The 22,783-nt window shown below is 33.4% G+C and overlaps 1 protein-coding gene across 1 annotated transcript; it reads right to left on the reverse strand.

Moving 5' to 3' along the window:
* Positions 1-6,190: 6,190 nt before the first annotated feature.
* On the reverse strand, positions 6,191-16,757 carry LOC134685378 (RNA-binding protein RO60-like). The gene is made up of 2 exons (XM_063545091.1): positions 16,437-16,757; positions 6,191-9,323 (listed from the first exon to the last, which is right to left on the reverse strand). The coding sequence occupies exons 1-2, from the start codon at positions 16,646-16,648 to the stop codon at positions 7,874-7,876; spliced, it is 1,662 nt and encodes a 553-aa protein (XP_063401161.1). The 5' UTR covers positions 16,649-16,757; the 3' UTR covers positions 6,191-7,873.
* Positions 16,758-22,783: the final 6,026 nt, after the last annotated feature.

Raw genomic sequence — 22,783 nt, forward strand, 5'->3', positions numbered from 1 at the left:
AACAAGGGAACAAATTGATGTTAAAGACAAGAAAAGACCTTCATAGGATGACATTATCCGAAGTCTGACCGCATCAAAGATGATATAGGTTGTTCAGTATTTTTGTATATTGCATCTATTAAGTGGTGTATGTGTTGCTTTCCATGTATCCTATTGTTATTAGTTTTTGTGTGGGTCAGTTTCGAGAAATAAGGCATGCAATATGACCAGATGTGGTAATTATGGCAGATCTTTCGTAGACTTTGATTCCTAGACTCGTGGAGATTTATATTTTTTTTTATATTTATTATTCCTGTGTTGACCGATCTTTTTTTTTTTCATTTGCTTTTCATTGACGCAACTCAGTATATTGTGTTATCTAAACGTAAACTGTATTACTAGAATTTCAAGTCTTATACTGATTTAGGAAGATTTTGACATAACCTTTTCGAGTAAATAATGAAATCACTAAGTCGCGATGTAAATTTTTCCATACATTGTTCTCACAATGAGCATAGTCAGATGTGGATATAAGATTTTGAAAGCGGGGCCTAGCAGACCAACGTTTGTAAGGATACTTGTAAAATGACTTTGCATTTATCATATATGAGGATCCATAAAGGGAGCCCCCTAAATCTGTCTCTTAGTGTTCATGAGAAAAAACAATACGGTACACAACGCAAACAGTTATATGATAATGAATTCCATATTTGATTTTATTCTACTAGACCAATCCCAAATGACGTTTCCGTTTTCGATCTGTTTTTCTAATGGTTACTTGTAAACAATTAGGACGAATTTTTCTCCATTATCTACACTCGTCACCAAAAGATTAGACATTTTTAAAAAGTGTCGAAGAGCACAAAAATTGTTCTAAACCGACTTAGGTCAGTCTTGTCTGAAATGTAATCAATTGCATATAAACTTTTATGTATCCATGGGCATTGGAAGATTTTGTTTTATATTCCAAAAAGAAAACCGCTAAGTTGAAGAAAAACTGACTATCCCATGGCACAAAATAAAGTCAGACATTCCCAAAGGAGTAGGCCCAGTAAGACCCCTTTTAAGTCCCAAAATATAGCAGTTTTACAAAATTGTCCTTATTCAAAATTTCAGGGTTTTTTTATTGGAGAGGAGAATACTTCTGTTATAAAAAATATGGACCGCGTTTTTCATAATACAATGCACATGTATCAGGTACTAGCATCATCAAGTCAAGCAAAATTACTGAAAGCTTATTGGTGAACGGTTGACCGCATTTGTGTCCAGTCTTACTATTCACATGTATGTTGTATTTGGTGATAATACATACCATACATAATATGTGACTAAACAGGAATGCGTAAAATCTAGAGTGCAATATATGCAATTTAAAACCATGGACTACTAAACAATCTATTATTATGGTTTAAAATTACATATACATCTACTGCACTCTAGATTTTGTAACATCCTTAAAAGAGGGTTGATGTGTACGAGGAAACTTTTGGAACACATGGTTTTACAAATAAAAGTTGAAGACGGTTGATTTCTTCATCTGGTTATCATACATATCAAATGTCCAACGAACAAGAGCTTTTCAAGGCCATTTGATTTCCTTGATTGGCTAGAAAAGCTTACAATTTACTACTATTTACTATATCGGCGGAATTTTAAAACGCATCACTAGGTTATTCTTGTATAAATTCTCATTTTCAAATATGCAATGCATGTAAAATAATTAATGGCCCTAAAGTTGAACTGATTATATCATGCATGTAAAATTTTCAAATCATGTGGTATGCACAAAAACCCTGGTTTCCACCTTATCAATTGGTGCCACGGTGTCATTGTAGAAGGCGATACTTACAATGTACCTGTAACCATGTGCACCGCTCAAATGATTGTCAGAAATGACAACCAGTTCTATTGGACATGTTTTGAGTTATGGTTTGTACCTTCTGGTTTGGCCTCTGTCCCACCAATAGTAGAAGTTATATGAAGATCAACCATGATTTGTCATTTGGTAAACAAAGATCATCAAAATGTGAGTTTCAGGTCCGTCAGTATGTGTGTTATAATACGTATACAATTCTGCAAATTTTCTTAAGAGTTCTAAAGAACGTTTCATCGCATTTCAAACTTTTAAATACCCCGAAATGAGTGTAAACTAGTTCAAACGAGAAAATGAACAGTACAATAAACGAAGTATTTATTATTTAAGATATGGAAAAGGAGGGAATCACACATAAGCCCAGACAGACATACTCAACTGAATAATTAGGAGAAGTATTAATGAACGCTTTATCGTCTTATGAAGAACAATGAAACTTGAGATAATATCCGGCTTGTAATTTTTCAGTTCATTTAAAATAAATTTTGATTCGGAATATAAACTTATGTAATATGTGTTAGCATTCGAAAATTTTACTAGACTTCTTATTCTTACAGATGAATTGTTTGTTAATAAAAGCGTAAAAGATACTCCCACTTCATGAACTGTACTGTGCAGCACGATAAATTATGTCTGACCCGTGTTAAGTGAGAGCCATATCTCTTGCACGTAAAATACACCCTTGTAGATTTCGAAAAAGGGCAGGATAATGCCGCTACAAGGCAGCACTCGTACCTGCAAAGTGGAAAGGGGTTAATATAAGTTGCAAAAACTTATTCGCCAATCCACTATAAATAAATATGGTTTAGTTTAAATACTCGATACAAGCAGTGACAATGCGTGGGATTGACGCCTAATAGGAATAGAGTTATCTTTCTTTGAACTGGTTTATTTGTATCATATAAATAAAACTATTTTACCAAGTAAAAATCGAATCAACAATTAAACCCGTATCTTGACTGATTCAAATAAGTCATATAATTTTGTATTATTCTTTTTGGTATTTTTTATTACCTTTAGTCTTTTAAAAATATTTCATCCGATGATCTCTCAAAATGCGTCACAGATGATATCGTATATGTTCCCATGTCGTAACTCTTTCCAAGAATGTCACCTACTGAACTATTTGCCGGGTTTGTAATTACATGAGCAACATGTTGAGCAGATCGCTTACTCTCCTGGTGCACGCCACATGCCTGAGATCACCCCAGTGTTTGATTAGTCTTTAGTTTTTTTTATGTCGTCCTGTGTACTTTTGTTTGTCTTTTCTTTTTAAGCCATGGCGTTCAGTGTATTTTCGATCGTTTGAGTTTGATCATCCCTCTGATCTGGTACCTTATGCCCTTTTTTAATGCGAAATTATTGATAGTTACTGCGATTCTGCAGAATGGAAGTATAATATCGTTACCATTCCGTTGTGGATATAGTCATACTATGAAATGAAGGTATAAAAATGTGGTAAAAAAGATGTGGTATGATTGCCAATGAGAAAAACTGTCCACAAGAGACCAAAATGACACAGACATTAACAACTATATTTCACCGTGTACGGCCTTCAACAATGAGCAAAGCCCATACATCATAGTCAGATATAAAAGGCCCCGATAAGACAATGTAAAACAATTCAAACGATAAAACTAACGGCCTTATTTATATAAAAAAAAATAAACGAAAAACAAATATGAAACACATAAACAAACGACAAACACTGAATTACTGGCTCCTGACTTTGGACAGGCACATACATAAATAATGTGGCGGGGTTCAACATGTTAGCGGGGTCCCAACCTTCATGGTTTATATTACTTTGATATTCTGTCTAATATTATATAACATTTTAAATTTTCTTTTCTCACCTTTCAGCCAAATTTTTCCATCACAACAAAGTTCCTTAAAAATGATCCTCGACCTTGTAAAAATAGGTATGAACTCGTTACTGTTCGAGCAGTTTGAAAAATTATAAGTTTATATGATACAGAAAACTAGAATTTAAAATCAAATAATTTCGAAACGCAGTGTGAAACAAATACAAAAGGGGATTCGACTTACCCGTTTAAATTCTTACAACATAAAACATATAATCGCTTGCAGACACTGTACCCTACACGATACATTTTGTTAAAAATTACCAAGTTGAATCATTGTTTATTTTGTGCAAAATTATAAGTTATTCAAAGTGTTGACTGTATGCTGCACATCTTCAGTATATATGTCATAAGCTGTTTTGTAAAATAAAACTAGAGGCTCTAAAGAACCTGTGTCGCTCACCTTGGTCTTTGTGAATATTCTACAAATGACACAAATGGATTCATGACAAAATTGTGTTTTGGTAATGGTGATGTGTTTGTAGATCTTACTTTACTGGAAATTCTTGCTGCGTATACTTATCCCTATCAATAATGATTGTCCCAGTAGTTTCAGTGGGAAATGTTAGTAAAAATTTACAAATTTTATGAAAATTGTTGAAAATTGACTACATATGTATAAAGGACTACACCTCCTTAGGAGGTGAATTGACCATTTTGGTCATGTTGACTTTCTTTAGGTCTTAGTTTGCTGTAAATTATTGCTGTTTACAGTTTATCTCCATTATAATAATATTCCAGATAATAAATAAAAAACGGCAAAATTTCCTTAAAATTACCAATTCAGGGGCAGCAACCTAACAACCAGTTGTCCATTTCATCTGAAAATTTTAGAGCAGATAAACAATATCCTCCCCTATCAGATTTGCTCTAAATGCTTTGGTTTTTGAGTTATAAGCCAAAAACTGCAGTTTGCCCATATGTTCTGTGTTTAGCCATAGCAGCCATCTTGATTGGTTGGCTGGGTCACTGGACACATTGTTTAAACTAGATACCCCAATGATGATTGTGGCCAAGTTTGGTTTAATTTGGCCAAGTTGTTTCAGAGGAGAAGATTTTTGTAAAAGATAACTTAGATTTACGAAAAATGGTTAAACATTGACTATAAAGGGCAATAACTCCTAAAGGGGTCAACTGACCATTTTGGTCCTGTTGACTTATTTGTAAATCTTATTTTGCTGAACATTTTTGCTGTTTACAGTTTATCTCTATCTATAATAATATTCAAGATAATAACCAAAAACAGCAAAATTTCCTTAATTGTCCAATTCGTCTGAAAATTTCAGGGCAGATAGATCTTGACCTGATAAACAATTTTACCCCGTGTCCGATTTGCTCTAAATGCTTTGGTTTTTGAGTTATAAGCCAAAAATTGCATTTTACCACTATGTTCTATTTTTAGCCATGGCGGCTATCTTGGTAGGTTGGCGGAGTCATTGGACACAATTTTTAAACTAGATACCCTAATGATGATTGTGGCCAAGTTTCGTTAAATTTGGCCCAGTAGTTTCAGAGGTGAAGATTTTTGTAAAAGTTAACGACGACAGAATAACCTCATTTCAAAATAAAACCAAATTTCTTATTAAAAAAAAACCTTGCATCGTAACGAGTTCAACAACTCGTTAAACGACTCGTATAAATACTCGTTAAACGACTTGTACAACTTCCAAGTAAACTATCTAACCTTTTAAGCTGCAAGATTATTTTTTACACAAGGGCTGCATGGGATTTCGAGTACAAGAGTATCTATAAACCGTTATTTCCCAACGAAACATTGCTAACTCCGTTTAAATATTTGCAGTGTATAGTAATAACACAATGCACGTAAATTTGAATACAAAATCTCAGCCTTGCTTATTACAGTCAAAAGGTAGCTTAGTTCATTATTCTGGGCTTGAAGTAAGAACTTCTCCAAACTCGGCTATTATTTACTGGCATCGTTCAGGGAGGAAATTGGGAGAGGTATTCTAAAATCTATGCACTTTTCAATTAGACAGACTTTTTCTTCAGACATGAAACTAGAAAGGCCAATTCGCAGACATGGTCTGAAACGCTTTTATTCGTCCACCATGTCAATCTAATTAAAATTTAAATCTATAGGAACTCATGAGTAAGTAAAAGTATGCGCATAACGAAATTAGAGATGTACATTTAAATTATAGATTGACAGAACTCAAGTTGTGCTATAACATAACCGAGTTTATTAATCATGGAAGTATTCTATTATTTTGTCAATATAATACTTCCATGGTTTAATATACTCTTTCATTCTGACTGCATGTGGTATAGTTATGTATTTGCTGTTTAATTTATTTTGTGTTAAACTGATTGTTCTTCTACATGTATATATACTGTACTTACATGTATTGGTAGTATTAATCAGCGCTCATATTTGTTTGCATATTGAACACGACTTGTTATGTATGTGCATGTTAGTGATCATGTTTACTGATTTGTTGAAAATAATACACAATTTAATAAGGTGTCTTTAATTAGAATGTTATAATATAATGCAGTTACAAATTCTATGAATTCATTCAAATAGAATGACAAACATTCTTTTCTTAATTCCTAAGAGGCGTGATGAAAACCATAAATACATACTTCATTAAAAAATACTATAATTCAAAATTAAGACCAACAATTTGTACTTCTTCTGTTCTTTTAAAAACTAATTTGAACTGATATTTAATGGAATTCTATTTTGTATTTGATCGGTTGAAATTTGAAAATCACTTTACTACATGCTAATTTAATCTTGACATATGTTGTTTTCATTTCTGTAACCAGTGTGTAAATATAAAAATAAAGAAGATGTTATATGATTGTCATATCAATAAGACAACTCTACACCAGACTAAATGACCGATATAGGTCATTGTGCTTGAAGAGTTTTCTTCAAAAATGAGCGAAACCCATACAGCATAGTAAGCTTTAAAAAGGCACCAAAATGACATTTATAATGTAAAACTATTCAATCGCAAAAACTAACAGCTCCTCTTAACATGCTTATTATTTCTTGAATATATCGCACTTTCCTTAAGGATGTATTCTTCTGACTTTTCAGTCTCGTTCAGTCCCGTTGAAATCTCGTTCTTGAATTATTTCCAAAACATGTGATAGAAGTGGACAATATCAATGAATTTTAAAAATATTATAATCAAACATGAATCTGTGAAAAAATTGTGCATGTACCATGAATGGTTTTTGAGTAATCCAGTTTTCAAATTTTACGACCAATCAAGTCAATATTTTTAGCCACAATTTTGAGAAACTAGGTGAGGGATACAAAAAATGATTTTACAAGAATCATGTTCATCCCATATCATTTTGGTCTTTCTAATTTCTTAGATATGTATTATTTCAATCATTTATGACAAAAAAAGTTGAAATAATATGCATTTTGTTCTTAAAACTGAGAAAAATCACAAAAATACAAAATTGACAGCATGGTAAATTTTACTAAAAAAAACGTCAAAATATGATAAAACTTTCTTATATTAACACCTACCTATAGTTTTTGTAAGTAAAAATTATTCAGATTGGTCCACTTCATCTTTATAGAAAGTATGAAAAAAAGTTTAATTGTGGAACTGTGATATTTTTCACGATAATAGCCCAAAAATAGGTAAAAATCGATAAAAAATGTGAAAATCATCAAAATTGGGCATTTTCAAAAGACCGTAGCAAAAAAAGAAGTGCACCACCATATGATTTTCTCTTCACCAATTATTTTGTTACAGTCTTATAAACCCAAAAATCAGGTTAAGAAAAATAGTTTAATTCTAGAAATTTTTGGCTCCTCAGAGGTGTACATCCTTAATAAACGATACAAACAAACGAATTTTAAATAAAACATCCTCTTCTTAAAAAAAATAACAAAAAACAGTTCAAAGTAACACAAAGATATACGTATGTATAAAAGTAACCGGAATTTCTATATTAATATATGGCCTTTCGAGAAACTTATCTTTGTAAGTAAAATATGAATGTTATATGTACAAATAATTTCTTCGACAATTTAAAACTTAAAGTTTACTTAAACGTCAGAATATGAGTAGTATTGTAAAACAGTATGATAATGATTGTATAACAAAACGTCCGAAATTCTCGATGAAAAATCTTTTTTAACATGTTTTTCATGGATCGAAGTATTCTATAACTCCCCTTTGACGAAAGAGGCCATGGCTTTCGGTGCATTTGTGTCGAATCCAACAACATCCATCATAAACTTGTCGCTCGGATCAGCAATACTAAACCCATTAGTAGCCATTCCACAGACAATCAAACGAGAGTCTAGGATTCCCGAATATTTCCTGTATTCTTCTAGAGCTTTCGATGGATGCATATTTCCAAAGAAAGTTTCGGAATCTGTGTACACGACGAAAACATCATACTGTTTTTTGTTCTTATAAGCATACTGCATTGGAAGCGAACAGTCTGTACGTTGGAATGGTAAAGACGAACATTTATAAATGACAGACTTCATAGTGTCTGTTGCTGAAACGTCTAGTTTAGTAAAATTTTCAGAAAAAGCAAGGACATCGCAGGCCTTTTCCGTTTTTGCGGTCAGTAACATCATTGCAGCAGAGGCATCACGACAGGTAATGTGACTGGAACCATGAACAGGTGCCGTCATAGATCCACTAACATCAACAGCCAATAGATACCTTTTGTTTGTTGGTTCAACAAACTCGAAAGCTTTATAGAAAGCCCCCTCTAAAGCGTTCACAATTCTATCGTTTACTGGCCATGACAACTTTCCCTTATCTCCCCTCCCAGCTTGATACTGATACCACGCTGTCATTATTGTAAACGGATGTATTTTCGCGTTCTTCAATATAGTTTCACTACCTAGTTTTTCAATCACCAAATCTTCTCTAAACTTTCCCTCTTCATTATCCGATTGAAACATCTGAAGGCTGGACATTTTCCCTAGATTTCTGATCATTGCAGTCATCGGCATCTGTCGGAACAAAACGCTCCAAATTTCGACAGAGTCAAGCATGGTAGTTGGTACATGTTCTCTTGCAAGCTCATGAAGCGCAATCAGCTCTTTCATGCTTTCAATTTCCTGTCGGGGACATTTCTTTGCTTTTTCCACTCCTTCCAAGAAATCTAAAACTTCTTGAACGTTTCCATTGTCGGCCATCGGCACTGGGTCCGTTTTTGCCTCATTTAGACCTTTGATAATATACTTAATGACTTTGCCAATGGCGTTTGTTTCAGGTTTGATGTGCGCCAATCGAAGAACATCTTTATGATTCCAAGAATGTCGACTTTGGTACTTTGTAACGTGGTATGCAAGTTTCTTTGGCTTATCTTTGTAACTATTGTACCATTTCCCTATGGCTACCCTATGGGCTCTTCCCCATCCGCTTCCTGCACTTTCATTCTCGCAATATTTCACGAACTCAAAAAGATGTGTAGGAATGCGACAAATGTCACTTAGTGCACGATATGCAGCATTTTTGGTCTTCAAATCGTTTGATCTTGCGCATACTGATAAGGCGTAGATAGTGGTATTCTGTTTGCAAGCCCTGCCATTGACGCTGACGTCACGAATCCACTCTACAACCTTTTCACCCTGATCAGTCATTATCAGCCTGAAATATAAGATCTTAATTTTAAATATGTGAACTCTGAAATAAGTAAGTTTATCTGTTTCAGAAATCAATTAATCAAAACTACCTTACTGGGACAAGTATAATAATCCAAGATCAAAAGAAATAAAATACTTCGCTGAGTGCAGCCTGATTCGACGCAGAGGTTGAACCCTGAACAGTTGGGGCAAATTTGGATACAATATTCAAGCTTGATACTGACTGACTTTTGATTGTGATCATTTTTCCCCCTCTATAATATAGGTTTCTGCATGTCCCTGATACAAAATAAATGTGTTCAAAGCTTAAGGATGTGAAGGTGAGGTAAGGTAAAAAATAATAAATTAAGAAATTGAAATTGATACTATAAGCTGGTAGAGCATTCCTCAAGGATAGAAATAAGCTAAAAATATCGATAGGTCATGGACCTCCTTTTTGAGATATTTGAGATTCAAAATATGGCGGGAAAAGGCTGACTCGGACTTTTACCTTATATTTGCATTGGTATTCAGGGGTGTAGCTGCCGTTAGGCACTTTAGGCACGTGCCTACACATAATTTTTCACAAATATTTTTTTTTTTCCAAAAAAATAAAAAAATGATAAACAACGTTATCTGTAGATGAACGCCAGTTAAGTTCTCAAAACTCTTTGATTATCGAATGTCAAGTGCACACTAGTCTCTCGTTCTTAGTGAATGGAATGTTGGAAAGAAATGAATGTTATTATGTTTTTACCTTATATAGAATCTATAAACTAGAACTTAGTTGGTTCAGATCATTTCACTTCTATCAACAAAAACTTGAATGAACCTCAACTTAGACACATGCATGAGTGTTTTACTTTAATTATAGTTGTTAGTTTTCAACTAGCTTTCCATTTTGCCTTACCCGACTTGCCAATGTTGGTTGTCCGTTTGGCTGTGCAGGATGTATAAATACGCAGTCACGTTAGGTCAAAATGGGGACATTAAATCCGATGCCTAGTTGTAGAGAGAATGCCACTCTTTGGGGAGTTCGTAGTTGGTCTACTCAAAGGCAGAATTTCTGCTCTTTTCCAATAATCCCTCATTTTCAAATTTCCAGACCTATTACAGGACCTAGCTCCCTGTTGTATGTATTTATTGTAAAAAAAAAATTGTCCAAATTCCTAACCCGGTAGGGATTTTACAGTAGAGGATACTAGTACGATGGTATGAACAGAACAGAACTGTGTGTTTGTGTTTGTGTGGCTAGGGTGTAGGTTTATAAGAATAAAAAAAAAAATTAATGATTATTTTCCAGCCAAACGGATCGTTTTATTATATAGAAATATTAGTGTTTACGTGGATTCCTATTTTTTTAATGAAGGATCGTCACAATATTTACTATAAATTAAGTTATACGTATATATATATCAATCAGAATGGAATAGTTATGAAAATACCAAACAGGGTGTACTGCTTCATTAAATGGATACGCTGATCTACGCTGGGCAGTGCATAATGTGAGTTTTTTATCCATATTTCCGATTGTACTGCGTTACCTAATTCACTAGTCAGATCACAGGCGCTTGGGTCTATGATACATTTTTTTTTAATTTTTTTTTTTTTTATTAAAATTTTCAATTTTCTATATTTATAATACATACATTGTATCTATCACTTCTGTGCATGTCTCACCTAGTTTCGAGTGATTTAAACGACACAGAGAAAATACCAAATTTTACTATCCATACTAAGTGAGACATGCACAGAAGTGATAGATATGTATTATAAATATAGAAAATTGAAAATTTTAATAAAAAAAAAAAAAAAAAAAAAAAATGTATCATAGATCCAAGCGCCTGTGGTCAGATTACTCATAATTCTTCGAACTTTTCATCATGTATATTGTAATTATCATGAATAAATAACCAGTAAATTTAATATTTTTTAACATAAAATTATACAGCTAAAATGCTTAAAACCGTTTTCCGTCGGGGGGCTTCGCCCCCCTGAACCCCCTACCAGGGCTCTGTCCTGGACCTACTGGGGGCCTTAAGCGGCCCCCAGACCCCCTGCCGATTGGTGCCTACAGCTGGCTGAATACCTAGCTACGCCCCTGGTATTGTTTGGGTCTCGAAAAACAAGAGAAAGAAAATTAAGAATCTTCTAAAATTTTGGTAAATGACCTTTCATGAGCTATTTTAAAAGACTTCTATGAAAAAGTAAATTGGTGTTATGGGCAAAATATTTTACCTTGCATTGTACGGAAAAAAACGCCAAGGAGTCCGAACATTTGACACGAATTCCAAAACATCACCTTATTACATCATTAAGATCTAACACATCTATTGCGCAATACTGTACAATTGAAGATTTCTTCTTGAAACTTTTCAAAGATTTGAAATTTGAAAATTAAAAAAAGAAAATAAATGAATTTCTTTAAAAAATTGAATCCCCCCAAACTTTTGGACCCCCCCCCCCCCCCTTGGAGCAATTACCCCAAGACTATCCCATCCTTTCCTTAGTAGTAAAATTTCAGAGAGATCCACAAGTTATTGGCTGGAAACTAGAATTATTTTTTTTTTCCCTTATTCCTACATGTTTGGGGAAATCACGCTCAGACATAATCCTAGTTTCCCTTTGTGATATGGGACCTTGTGGTACAACGTCAGAGAGATCCATACACTTACACACAAGCAATTTTCCGGAAACTACAAAAATGGTTATCGATTCCTAAACTGTTGGCCCCAAAACCACCTTATTATATAAGAATCCCAACCCTCTATATACTTGGGGTATTTAACATTTTGGTACAATTTAAGAGCAATCAAAATACTTATAGAAAAATACTTGTTTTAGGCCACTTTTTGACCCTCAATTCCTATACGGCTGGTACCATCATCCAAAAAATCAATCACAACCTTCCTTTTGTGGTAATAAACCTTCTTAGTAAATTTGAACTTTGCAAGTGCCATGTGAGTATGGACACAACATTCAAGCTTCAAACAACTTCGATCATTAGCAGCCAAGTTTGTTCAATATTCAAAGTTAGTCAAAGTTTGATAAAATAGATAAGGATCATCACTGATGAATTATTCACTAGCCTGAAGCAGAATTTGACGAAAATTATACAGTTACGTTTTATTGGCCTTTTTAGAGATGATCTCTAAATCCCCTTGAGCAAAAGATTCCATCAAATAGTTTACCTTTGTTTCACTTCAATGTACATTATTTTCCTTTAATTACTTTACACATAAAATTCACGTGTAATCCATCTCAAGCTAAGGGGTTAAATTAATATTCACATGAATACGGATTTAATGAAGTCTAATTATTCACTTGCAAGAGAATAATTCATAATCAATGTTTTTTTAGCCTATTTTGACAAAATTGAACCATACTGTCTGCTCATAATTATCTCTGACACTATTTGCATAATTTCATTAATGGTTGAGATAAAAAAAAATATATATATTAGATTTTTTTATATATTTCGTAGCTAGTGCCCCTTTAAATATATTCTGCATAAAAAGAATTATCAGTGACCTATACTTATTAGTTATTGTTGTTAATTTCTGTGACATTTGGTTTTGTGTGGACTGGAGAGTTGCCTCACTGGCAATCATACAAGTACTACAAATTCTTAAAATGTCAGTAGGATCTGGTTATATCCAGGTAAATCAAAATACATAGTTTGCAACTAATGATTTGTGCTTGTGCTTCAAAAGTCAGTATCTAATATCGTTTAACGACTTCATGGTGTAAATATATTATACTGTGACTGACACAGGACCACATACAAAAGATGTTGTAAACGAAATATAAAGATACCCTGCATTTATCATGCTTTTCAATAACATATGTTCGAAGATATTTGTAAATGATTTACATAGATATAGAAACACATGAAACCATGACACAGGTACTTGAATATATCAATGAGACGGTCGACTATGAGTGGCCGTTCATGTCATTTGCGTGATTATATACGCGTATATGATTTTATACGCGTAAATATACGCGTATATTGTGGTTTTCAACGCGTAAATCATTGTGGTTTTCAACGCGTATATTGTGGTTTTCAACGCGTATATTGTAGTTTTATACGCGTATATTGTTAAAATAAACACGTTTATACTTAAATCCAATTTATTTATCATATACGCGTTAATATACGCGTATGCAATCATTATATACGCGTTTATATACGCGTTAATTGCATAAATATACGCGTATGAAATCATTATATACGCGTAAATAAACATTCATTTGTCTTTTTGTTTTAACCAATGAAAACTGCTTTCTTAAACTAGTTTGTATATCACAATTGTAATGAAGTGTGGTTCGTTCGACCAACATACGTAATTAATCTCAAGACTTTACACCGTTTTATTTAAATTTCATTTATATGAAAGTTTGTTGCCTATAATTAAAATAATAACAAACAGTGTTTCTGGAATATTTGCTTATACTATTAAAGCATGGGTCCCTTTTCAAAAGTCTCCCAACGAATAAGTAACATGCAGGGCATTAACCGAGCGCTGGAACGGGTACATACGCGCAAATCGGGTTATTTCATCTCTCAGAACTCATAGTTACCACCAGAGACATGCACCTAATTCAAAATCGATTTATTTCAAGGTGCAACATATACCCCGCGTATTAAAAGCGAATAAGGAACGAATAAGTAACAGGTTATTAACCGAGCGCTGGAACGGGTACATACGCGGTAATAGGGTTATGCTATCTCTAAGAACACATAGTTACCGCCAGAGACAAGAACACAATTGAAAATCATTTTCTAAAAGGTGCAACGTATAATACGCGTGTTATAAACAAGGTATTAGTCAAGCTCCGACACGATGTGCATGTACACCCCGCTAACATGTTTTATAGCTGATCATGCGGTATGGGCTTTGCTTATTGTTGAAGACCGTATCCTGACCTATGGTTGTTAATTTCTGTGTCATTTTGGTCTGTTGTGGGGGAGTTGTCTCATTGTCGATCATACCACATCTTCATTTTTATACAAGCGGTAAAAGGTGATGTTACCTCTTGGAACCGAGAACCAGATCTTCAAACATACGAATATAAAACATTTAAAAGGTAGAGCGTATAAAAACAATATAAGAAACAAATAAGTATCGAACATAAAGCAACAGGATCGGTTGAGCACAAACACATATAAAGAGGTCATTCAAAGGTAATTTTACCTCAACAAATTTAGAACTATAACCAGAGATAAGAATGTACACAATTAAAAAGGGGAATGATATCAAAAATCGAATAAGTAACGAATAAGGAATAAGTGATAAGTAACGAATAGGCAACGAATAGGTAATAACGAAAAAGTAACGAACAGGTAATAGGGAATTCGTAACGAATAGGTAATAACGAAAAAGTAACGAACAGGGAATAGGGAATACGTAACGAATAGGTAACGGATAGGGAATAAGGAATAAGTAACGAATAGGTAACGAATAGGGAATAGGGAATGAGTAAGGAATAGGTAACGAATAGGGAATAAGTAACGAAAAAAGGAATAAGTAACCAACTTGACGTCCATGTTGAAGACACCATCTGTGCATGTCGGAGAAAATGTACCACTATAATTTGTTTGTATAATTGTCCATTAAATTCAAATTCATTGTTTCTTAGTATAAATTTAACAGATGGCGTTAAAACTTTTTTGATGGGAATATTTAAAGTATATTCTTGTGTGTCAATTGATTCTAATGCATTGATAACTGTTTCTTCTTAGTTATTAATTTTCATATTTGAGTACATAGACGTTACATCATAGGCAATAAGAATGCAATCCTTGATGTTAGATCACATATTAAAAAAACTGAAACGTATCAATATTTACCAATCACTAGTGCACATCCGAAAACACACATTCACAGGTATTACAGTTTGCAAGTGAATCTATACGTCATATTAGAAATAATAGTGACACCAAGGAGTTAGATAGAAATTTAACTAACTTACAAGATAAGTTTATATTGAAAGATGATACTGTAAAAATAAAACAGAGTATGTTATTAGAAACGTTAGAAATACTACAAGCAGAAAAAAACAACCTTATTAAAGGCCGATAGGACAAAGAATGTTCCACTCACCCTCCTTACTAAACATAATCCAATGGCACAAAAATCTAAGTAAGGTTATAAGAAAAAAATGAGCAATCTGCAAAAAGACAAACAATGTAGTGAAATCTTCACCCAGGTGCCTATCATAGCGTATAAACGTACCAAAACAATCAAAGAATACCTTGCTAAATCAAGGAAATAGTTGGGGAGACTTTTGAAAAGGGACCCATGCTTTAATAGTATAAGCAAATATTCCAAAAACACTGTTAGTTATTATTTTAATTATAGGCAACAAACTTTCATATAAATGAAATTTAAATAAGACGGTGTAAAGTCTTGAGATTAATTACGTATGTTGGTCGAAAGAACCGCACTTCATTCTGACAATTGTGATATATATACAAACTAGTTTAAAACGCAGTTTTCATTGGTTAAAACAAAAAGACAAACGAAAGTTTATTTACGCGTATATAATGATTTCATACGCGTATAGTAACGCGTATATTTATGCAATTAACGCGTATATAAACGCGTATATAATGATTGCATACGCGTATATTAACGCGTATATGATAAATAAATTGGATTTTAGTATAAACGTGTTTATTTTAACAATATACGCGTATAAAACTACAATATACGCGTTGAAAACCACAATATACGCGTTGAAAACCACAATTTACGCGTTGAAAACCACAATATACGCGTATATTTACGCGTATAAAATCATATACGCGTATATAATCACGCAAATGACATGAACGGCCACTCATAGTCGACTATACATATGATATGTATATCCATACATATAAAATAGTACTGAGACTAAATTTGTTATAATAGTCCCAGAATATGAACAGTCGACCTTCCCATGCATATTGTCAGTAATTATTAGAAACAAGTGCATGTAAACCACGACACAACTTTTGGAAGAACAGTCAATATATATAATATTGAAACAGAAAGTTGTGTATTATAATTTAAAATCACTATACAATTTCTTATTCACTAATCTAATTTTATTGTATTGTATACATATTTTAAATCTTATATTAGTTTACCTGTCTATACTTTGAACATTTTCTCGTTTGAGTTCTTTCTCGGAACTGTAATAGGTTCCTCCTTCTGCCCCTAATATCAGAAATCTCAATAGGCGAGTAAAATCGTCAACTTCATACGAAAAACCTCCTGCTTTATTCTTTGCTTGTCCAACAAGTGCCTCCGTTTGCGGTACTGGGTTTCCAGACGGTTGTGTATGGTTTAAAAATGACATTCTTAAATCGTAGAAATATAAACAATACACAATATATCAATTTACACCAAATAAAATGGCTACCGCACCGTAACCGTTCTGCGTGCTAGAATGTTCCTATAAATAGTAAAGGGGATTTCCATTGTATATTTTGCAAAGTTTTAGTCATATTGCACAAAAACAAATATTTAAAAACAATGATTATTACACTCATTGCTTCAGGGGTTAGGTTCGTTACAAGAATATAAAGTTTCAAGAATAATTCGTTACAAGAATAGTTTTTCTACTTTCGATTTCTAAATGTGTATGCGCAATCCGTTTTAAACAAACATTTCTGATGGCGGGAAGTACAAATAAATAATTTTGTCTTGCTATTCGAGTATAGGACTTTTTAAAAACTTAGTCCCGAAAACAATTGAATACGAATAATTTTCATTGTTGTTAAATATATGTTATTACATTTGAGAGGTTTAGCTAGTTATAAAACTTCTACAAGACAATGTCTGTATAGCAAGTCGGGAATACAGTATGCCAGTGTTTGTACCCATCGCGTTGTGTTTGAACTTTTTCGGTTTGTTTAGGAACCGCCGTTTTCCTCGGGTCCGATATGTTTGTTATTTTACTTTTTGATAGTCTCCGTTTAATAGTTTCATTTTAGGAAATTATGTTTAATTGATTGAGACATGCTTAAATACAAACCAGCTATATATATATAATTTAACTACAAAGGTATTCAAATTTTATGTTACATTACATATATGAGGATGAATATTCATTTATTCAGTAGTTCTTCAGCATATTTTTAATTACATCTTTGAAAGTTATCTGCTTTAATCTAACCCCTCCGGACCGTACTGACCGTGCAAAGACGGTATAGCCAGCCAGTCGTCGTCGAGATTGATCAATCCCATGCATGTCTCAGTCTGGGGACTCAAAGGACGTTATGGGTTAGCTCTCCTTTACCCACTATTTATACGATGTTGGTTTACTGATAGATGGATTAAATCAATGACTTATTACTCTCGATGACAGAAACCATTCCTGCGCTGTACAGTACTTTCATATAAACTTGTTATTTTGCGTAAATAAATTGTTTTGTTCCATTTGACATAAGTTTCCAGATGATCGAATATATAAAGGGACGAAGTACTGGCCACTTCATGCCCGGGAGTTGTCGCCATCGACCCCCTCCTGTTACATTGGGAAGTATACTGGTAAAATCCTGATTCACTGCAGTGGACCTTGTAATGGTGATAAATATAAAGAAAACTGACTATGATAAGATAAGATATAAGATAAGATAATTTTATAAACCAATCATGGTGCTCAAAATTTGAGCTATACAATCAATTACAAAATAAAGCCCAGAAAATGATTAGAATGATTAAAGTACATTAAAACAAAAAACACATGAATATACATTTACACTAATAACCTGATATAAACCAGAATGTGTTACTTCGACTTACAAACATTTCTAGTTTAATCACAACCTAAAACTAGATAAAAGACTGTTAACCACATATTATCTTTAAATCATTTACAGGTCAATCGGAACTACTCGTCCTTTCTGGTTGCACGAAGAAATAACGTACTGCATAGCGAGAATGGCCGAGTATAGTTACGATTGATTTACAGGTATTAAAAACCGCAAATCGTTGACTCTTAATTCAGCTTTATTGACGCAATCAGTTCTACTTCGTGACAAGGGAATTTTCCTACTAGTTTTCGGGAGTAGGTTTTTGAATAGACATTTTGTTCAGATATTATCTTTCACAGTACTTTCAGAGCGTATACAAAACATCACTACAGTACATGGACATGTGTATTCTTTCCCGACGTTTTTTGCTAAATATTTCCGAGGCGTAGCTTATTTCTTATTTCAACAGTGAGACCAAATGAGATGAAGGTATCAGAGCGGGATAAGGACCGATAGGCTACAATGAATGGGATTGTCAAAACCTACGTTCCAGAGGAGCTTTTACCATTATTCATTTAATTACATCATTTAATCCAGTTTGTATAATTTCTATAGTTTCATAGTCTCATAGTTTCATAGTTTATTAAAGAAAACTGCCGCAGAAGACTGCATAACAGGAGCATATGATACACAATATAAATTACAGAATAGTTTATTATACAAACAGTATACATTGTTAAATAATACATCTTCAGAAATAAGTCTTTGTTTATCTGAATTTAATATCCCCAAGGATGACTTTTTCAGACTGTACCAGAAAGATCATATTTTTTTTGGCCCTGCAACGAAGTTGTCGGTGCCATATAGTTGTACCCTTGTCCAAAATTCCGAAATTCCGTCTTTCCGTCATTCCGTCATTCCGCAACAAACCATTATACGGAGATTTTTTTCTAAACGCCTTTAGATATTTGGCTGATATTTTGGTATGTGAGTTGACCATGATGAGTTGCAAATCAAGTTTAAGTTTCGTTCCGCTCCACTATTTTTTTGCCGAAATTACGGGCTTTGTACTTTGAGAAATTGTTGAAAAGCACAGTTATACGGACTTTTTTTCTAAACGCCTTCAGATATTGGGCTGATTTTTGGTATGTGAGTTAACTATGATTAGTTACAGATCAATTTAAGTTTCGTTCCGCTCCTCTAATTTTTGCCGAAATTACGGGCTTTGGACTACGAGAAATTGTTGAAAATCACAGTTATACGAACTTTTATTTAAAACGCTTTCATATATTGGGCTAATTTTTTGGTACGTGAGTTAACCATGATGAGTTACAGATCAAGATTAAGTTTCGTTTTGGTCCACTCATTTTTGCCGAAATTACGGGCTTTGGATTTTGATAAATTATTGAAAATCACAGTTATACGGATTTTTTTCTCTATTCCCATCCAGATTTTGAGCTGATTTTTGTTATGTGAGACTACCATCATGTTTGTGTCCACATGTGTTTATATTGAAATTGCAGATTTTTAATCTTTTTAGGACGCGGCCATTCGTGTCGCTTTGACACATCTAGTCTATATATATCGATCAATTATGTAGTTTTTACCTGTTCAGAGTATATTGACCGAGGACGAAATACATCTGCGATTGGATTTTGCTGTCGAAAGTATCAGGTATAAGATATTCCTAATCGTAGTGGTCTTCGGGCAAGTCTAAATGATATTTACTTTGAATGTGAATATTATGAATTTTCGTCTTCTTTACTACATATATATGTTTATATTGATCCTTTTTCCGAAGGCAACCGTTAAGACTATGACATATCTTAAGTTACTTTAAACATATATACTACTAGTATATGTTTTGGTCCATACGCGTATCAAAAAACTAAATTTTGATTTATTCATTCAAATTGTAGCCATTGTTTTTTAACAATTTTTTTAAACTGCTATATTTATAAGAGACAACATATTTATGTTCAACATACACTGAAAATATCAGCAATGACGGCTTCCATTATTGTAGTCCTTAATGAGTTATTATAACTTTAAAGGCTACACACGTTTAAATGGCCTAGTTTTATAGTTTCATAGGGGCGGGGATACACACTAACTGAGTTAGTTCAAAGTATCGACTTTGTTCTCTTCGCTATTTTGTGCTTTGTATAGAATTTTACCATAAAATATAATTGGATTGAAATGACTGAACTCAAAGATGTCTGCATGTTGATGTTAAAAATAAAATGCATAAGAGAATCGAACAAGTTGAGATATATAAACACAATAAAATGGAAAATAAATAATAGGAAATGACAATTAATCATCTCTTTTATCATAAATTTTGGACTTAAGCTTCCATTTAACGATATAGATATCAAGATCCAGGAAAAAAGTAGTGGTCATTGTTTGTATCAGATTGATTTAAAGGTCAGTACAACATGATGCATTTCTTTAGTGTACATACTTAATATAAAAAAGAAGATGTGGTATGATTGCCAATGAGACAGCTATCCACAAAAGACCACAATGACACAGACATTAACAATTATAGATCACTGTACGACCTTCAACAATGAGCAAAGCCCATACCGCATAGTCAGCTATAAAAGGCCCCGATAGGACAATGTAAAGCCCTTCCAATATTCTAAAAGTGTTCCTACATTTTTGTATCAGATGTTTCGATGGGTCTTTGCTGAATTTAGTCATACATTGTAACTAATAAATATACAGAAACAGATCCGCAATATCTTGTGCAAGTCCCCATTGGAACTCGGAATCTACATAGCGAAAAAAAATCTAGTAAAATTTTCAAGTGCGGTTATCGTATCCAAGCAGGTCCAATTGACATACATATATATACAACAAATGTAGTTCTTTTGTTTGTTGTTACTAAAAAAGACCTGAAATAATTTGAATATATATTTGCATTCTGACTTTTTAAATAGCCCATTTAATAAGGTGTGGGAGTATTTTTCTTAAAGAGATTATGGAGCAAAGTGTTAAATAAAGCAGAAAGTCAAAACTTTGATCAGATTCGAAACCACCAAAGGGGTGGCCTGTTAATCCAACATATATACCCTTGTTTTCCTGTTGCAGTCCAATTTGTATGCCCTTGCAGAAACTTCCTTTTGTAATATTGATTATTTGCTTTTATCCTGAATTTGCAAAAAATATTTGCCTGTGAGCTTTCATCTATCAATCGCAAGACTATATATCGTCCCTTGTAGCGAGGGATATGTAAATATTATCCGCCTGTCCTTCCAATGAACATAGTGAACATTTCTCCTCCGTGCCTGAGTGTTTTACACAGCAGGATTGCTTGCCATCAACACGACGGATGTCACATGTGAAGCAGGATTTAATAACCGTTCTGGTGCACCCCGGTTTTTTGTGGGGTTCAGTGTTTAGTTTTTTATGTTTGTTTTTTTTAATATTGGTTGTCTGTTGGCCTTCTTATTTGTTACACATGTTGTTGTCAGTTTATTCTTGACTTTCGAGTTTGAATGTCCCTGTGGTATCTATCGCCTCTCTTACAATTGACGATATTGTTTTATTTTGTTTCGACTCGCAATTTTTACAGTTGTAACGAGACGGACCATTTTGAAATATCTTAACATTGACACCTTAGTTTGTGAATGCTATTCGTTCTAGCTCGTTTGAAAGAAAACTATAATACTTAGAAGAATTGCTTGCTCATGTGTAGTTGACCATATAGACGTATACAGTAATTTTGAATCACAATGATTCATAGTGAGACTGTTTTGACACATTGAAAACGCAAATCATCCAAGACCGTTTGACTAAAGCTCTCATAACCTGACTGATTCATTTGACCCACTATATCATACCGTCATATTTTTTTTTAAAAACTATTGTCATGTACGCAATTGCCATAGACCTCGAAAAGTCTTATACCTGTTATATTGTAGGATAGTTTGCCATTACGAGTAGTTGACCAATTAATGTAGTCAATTTGATTTTACTACACTTTTTACTATTGTTCACAATTTGACAGAAAGCTCTCATACCTGACAGGATCGTTTGTCGTTTTTTGTTGTATACATTATAATACCATCGTTTTTGTGGAAGTTATCATGTTTGGTCAAATACTACAGTACCACAGTGACACTTGTGGCACACCATACGGGTATCATTTACGTGAATTAACTTCGGTGTAGCAATCATGTTCATAAGATGCTTTGGTAACAAGGTGTTCTATTTAATTGAGCAACATTAATATTACTATAACATAACAAGGGTTAGAGAGACTATCATAAAGAGTCCCCCCCCCCCCCCCGATGTTGGCTGTTTTTTTTTCGATCACATTTGATTGAAGTAGGCAATATTTTGTCAATATTTACCATGTCCGGTAAATGTTTATTAACATGTTATCAATATAAATATAAATATGTTTTAATTGGGTGTATCATTTGATTAACAACTAAAATCATCTATTATGCTAATTGACAGAATTCCGATTTTTCTGAGAGACACGTGAACAGGTTGGTTTCGCATTCGAAATTTCCTTTCAATTTCATTCAAATACAAAAAGGAACATCATAAAGCTTTTCAAAGTTATTGAATTACCAAAGGTACATGTACGGACAAAACAGAAGAGAGAAACAGAAATGCATTTATTCAGATGAAAACAAAACTCATCATTAAAATTTCTTACAACCTATTTTTTGGCTTACGAAATGAGAGACCAAGTCTTATTCTACAAGGACATATTGAAG

This window comes from Mytilus trossulus, chromosome 9 (assembly GCF_036588685.1).
Source record: "Mytilus trossulus isolate FHL-02 chromosome 9, PNRI_Mtr1.1.1.hap1, whole genome shotgun sequence".
In the NCBI taxonomy this organism is placed as follows: Eukaryota; Metazoa; Mollusca; class Bivalvia; order Mytilida; family Mytilidae; genus Mytilus; species Mytilus trossulus.

Coding starts and splice junctions, on each gene's coding strand:
- LOC134685378 (XM_063545091.1), bottom strand. CDS start 16,648: ATGTCATTTTTAAACCATACACAACCGTCTGGAAACCCAGTACCGCAA. Junction 9,324..16,436: donor AATGTTCAAAGTATAGACAG/GTAAACTAATAT, acceptor CTTATATTTCAG/GCTGATAATGACTGATCAGG.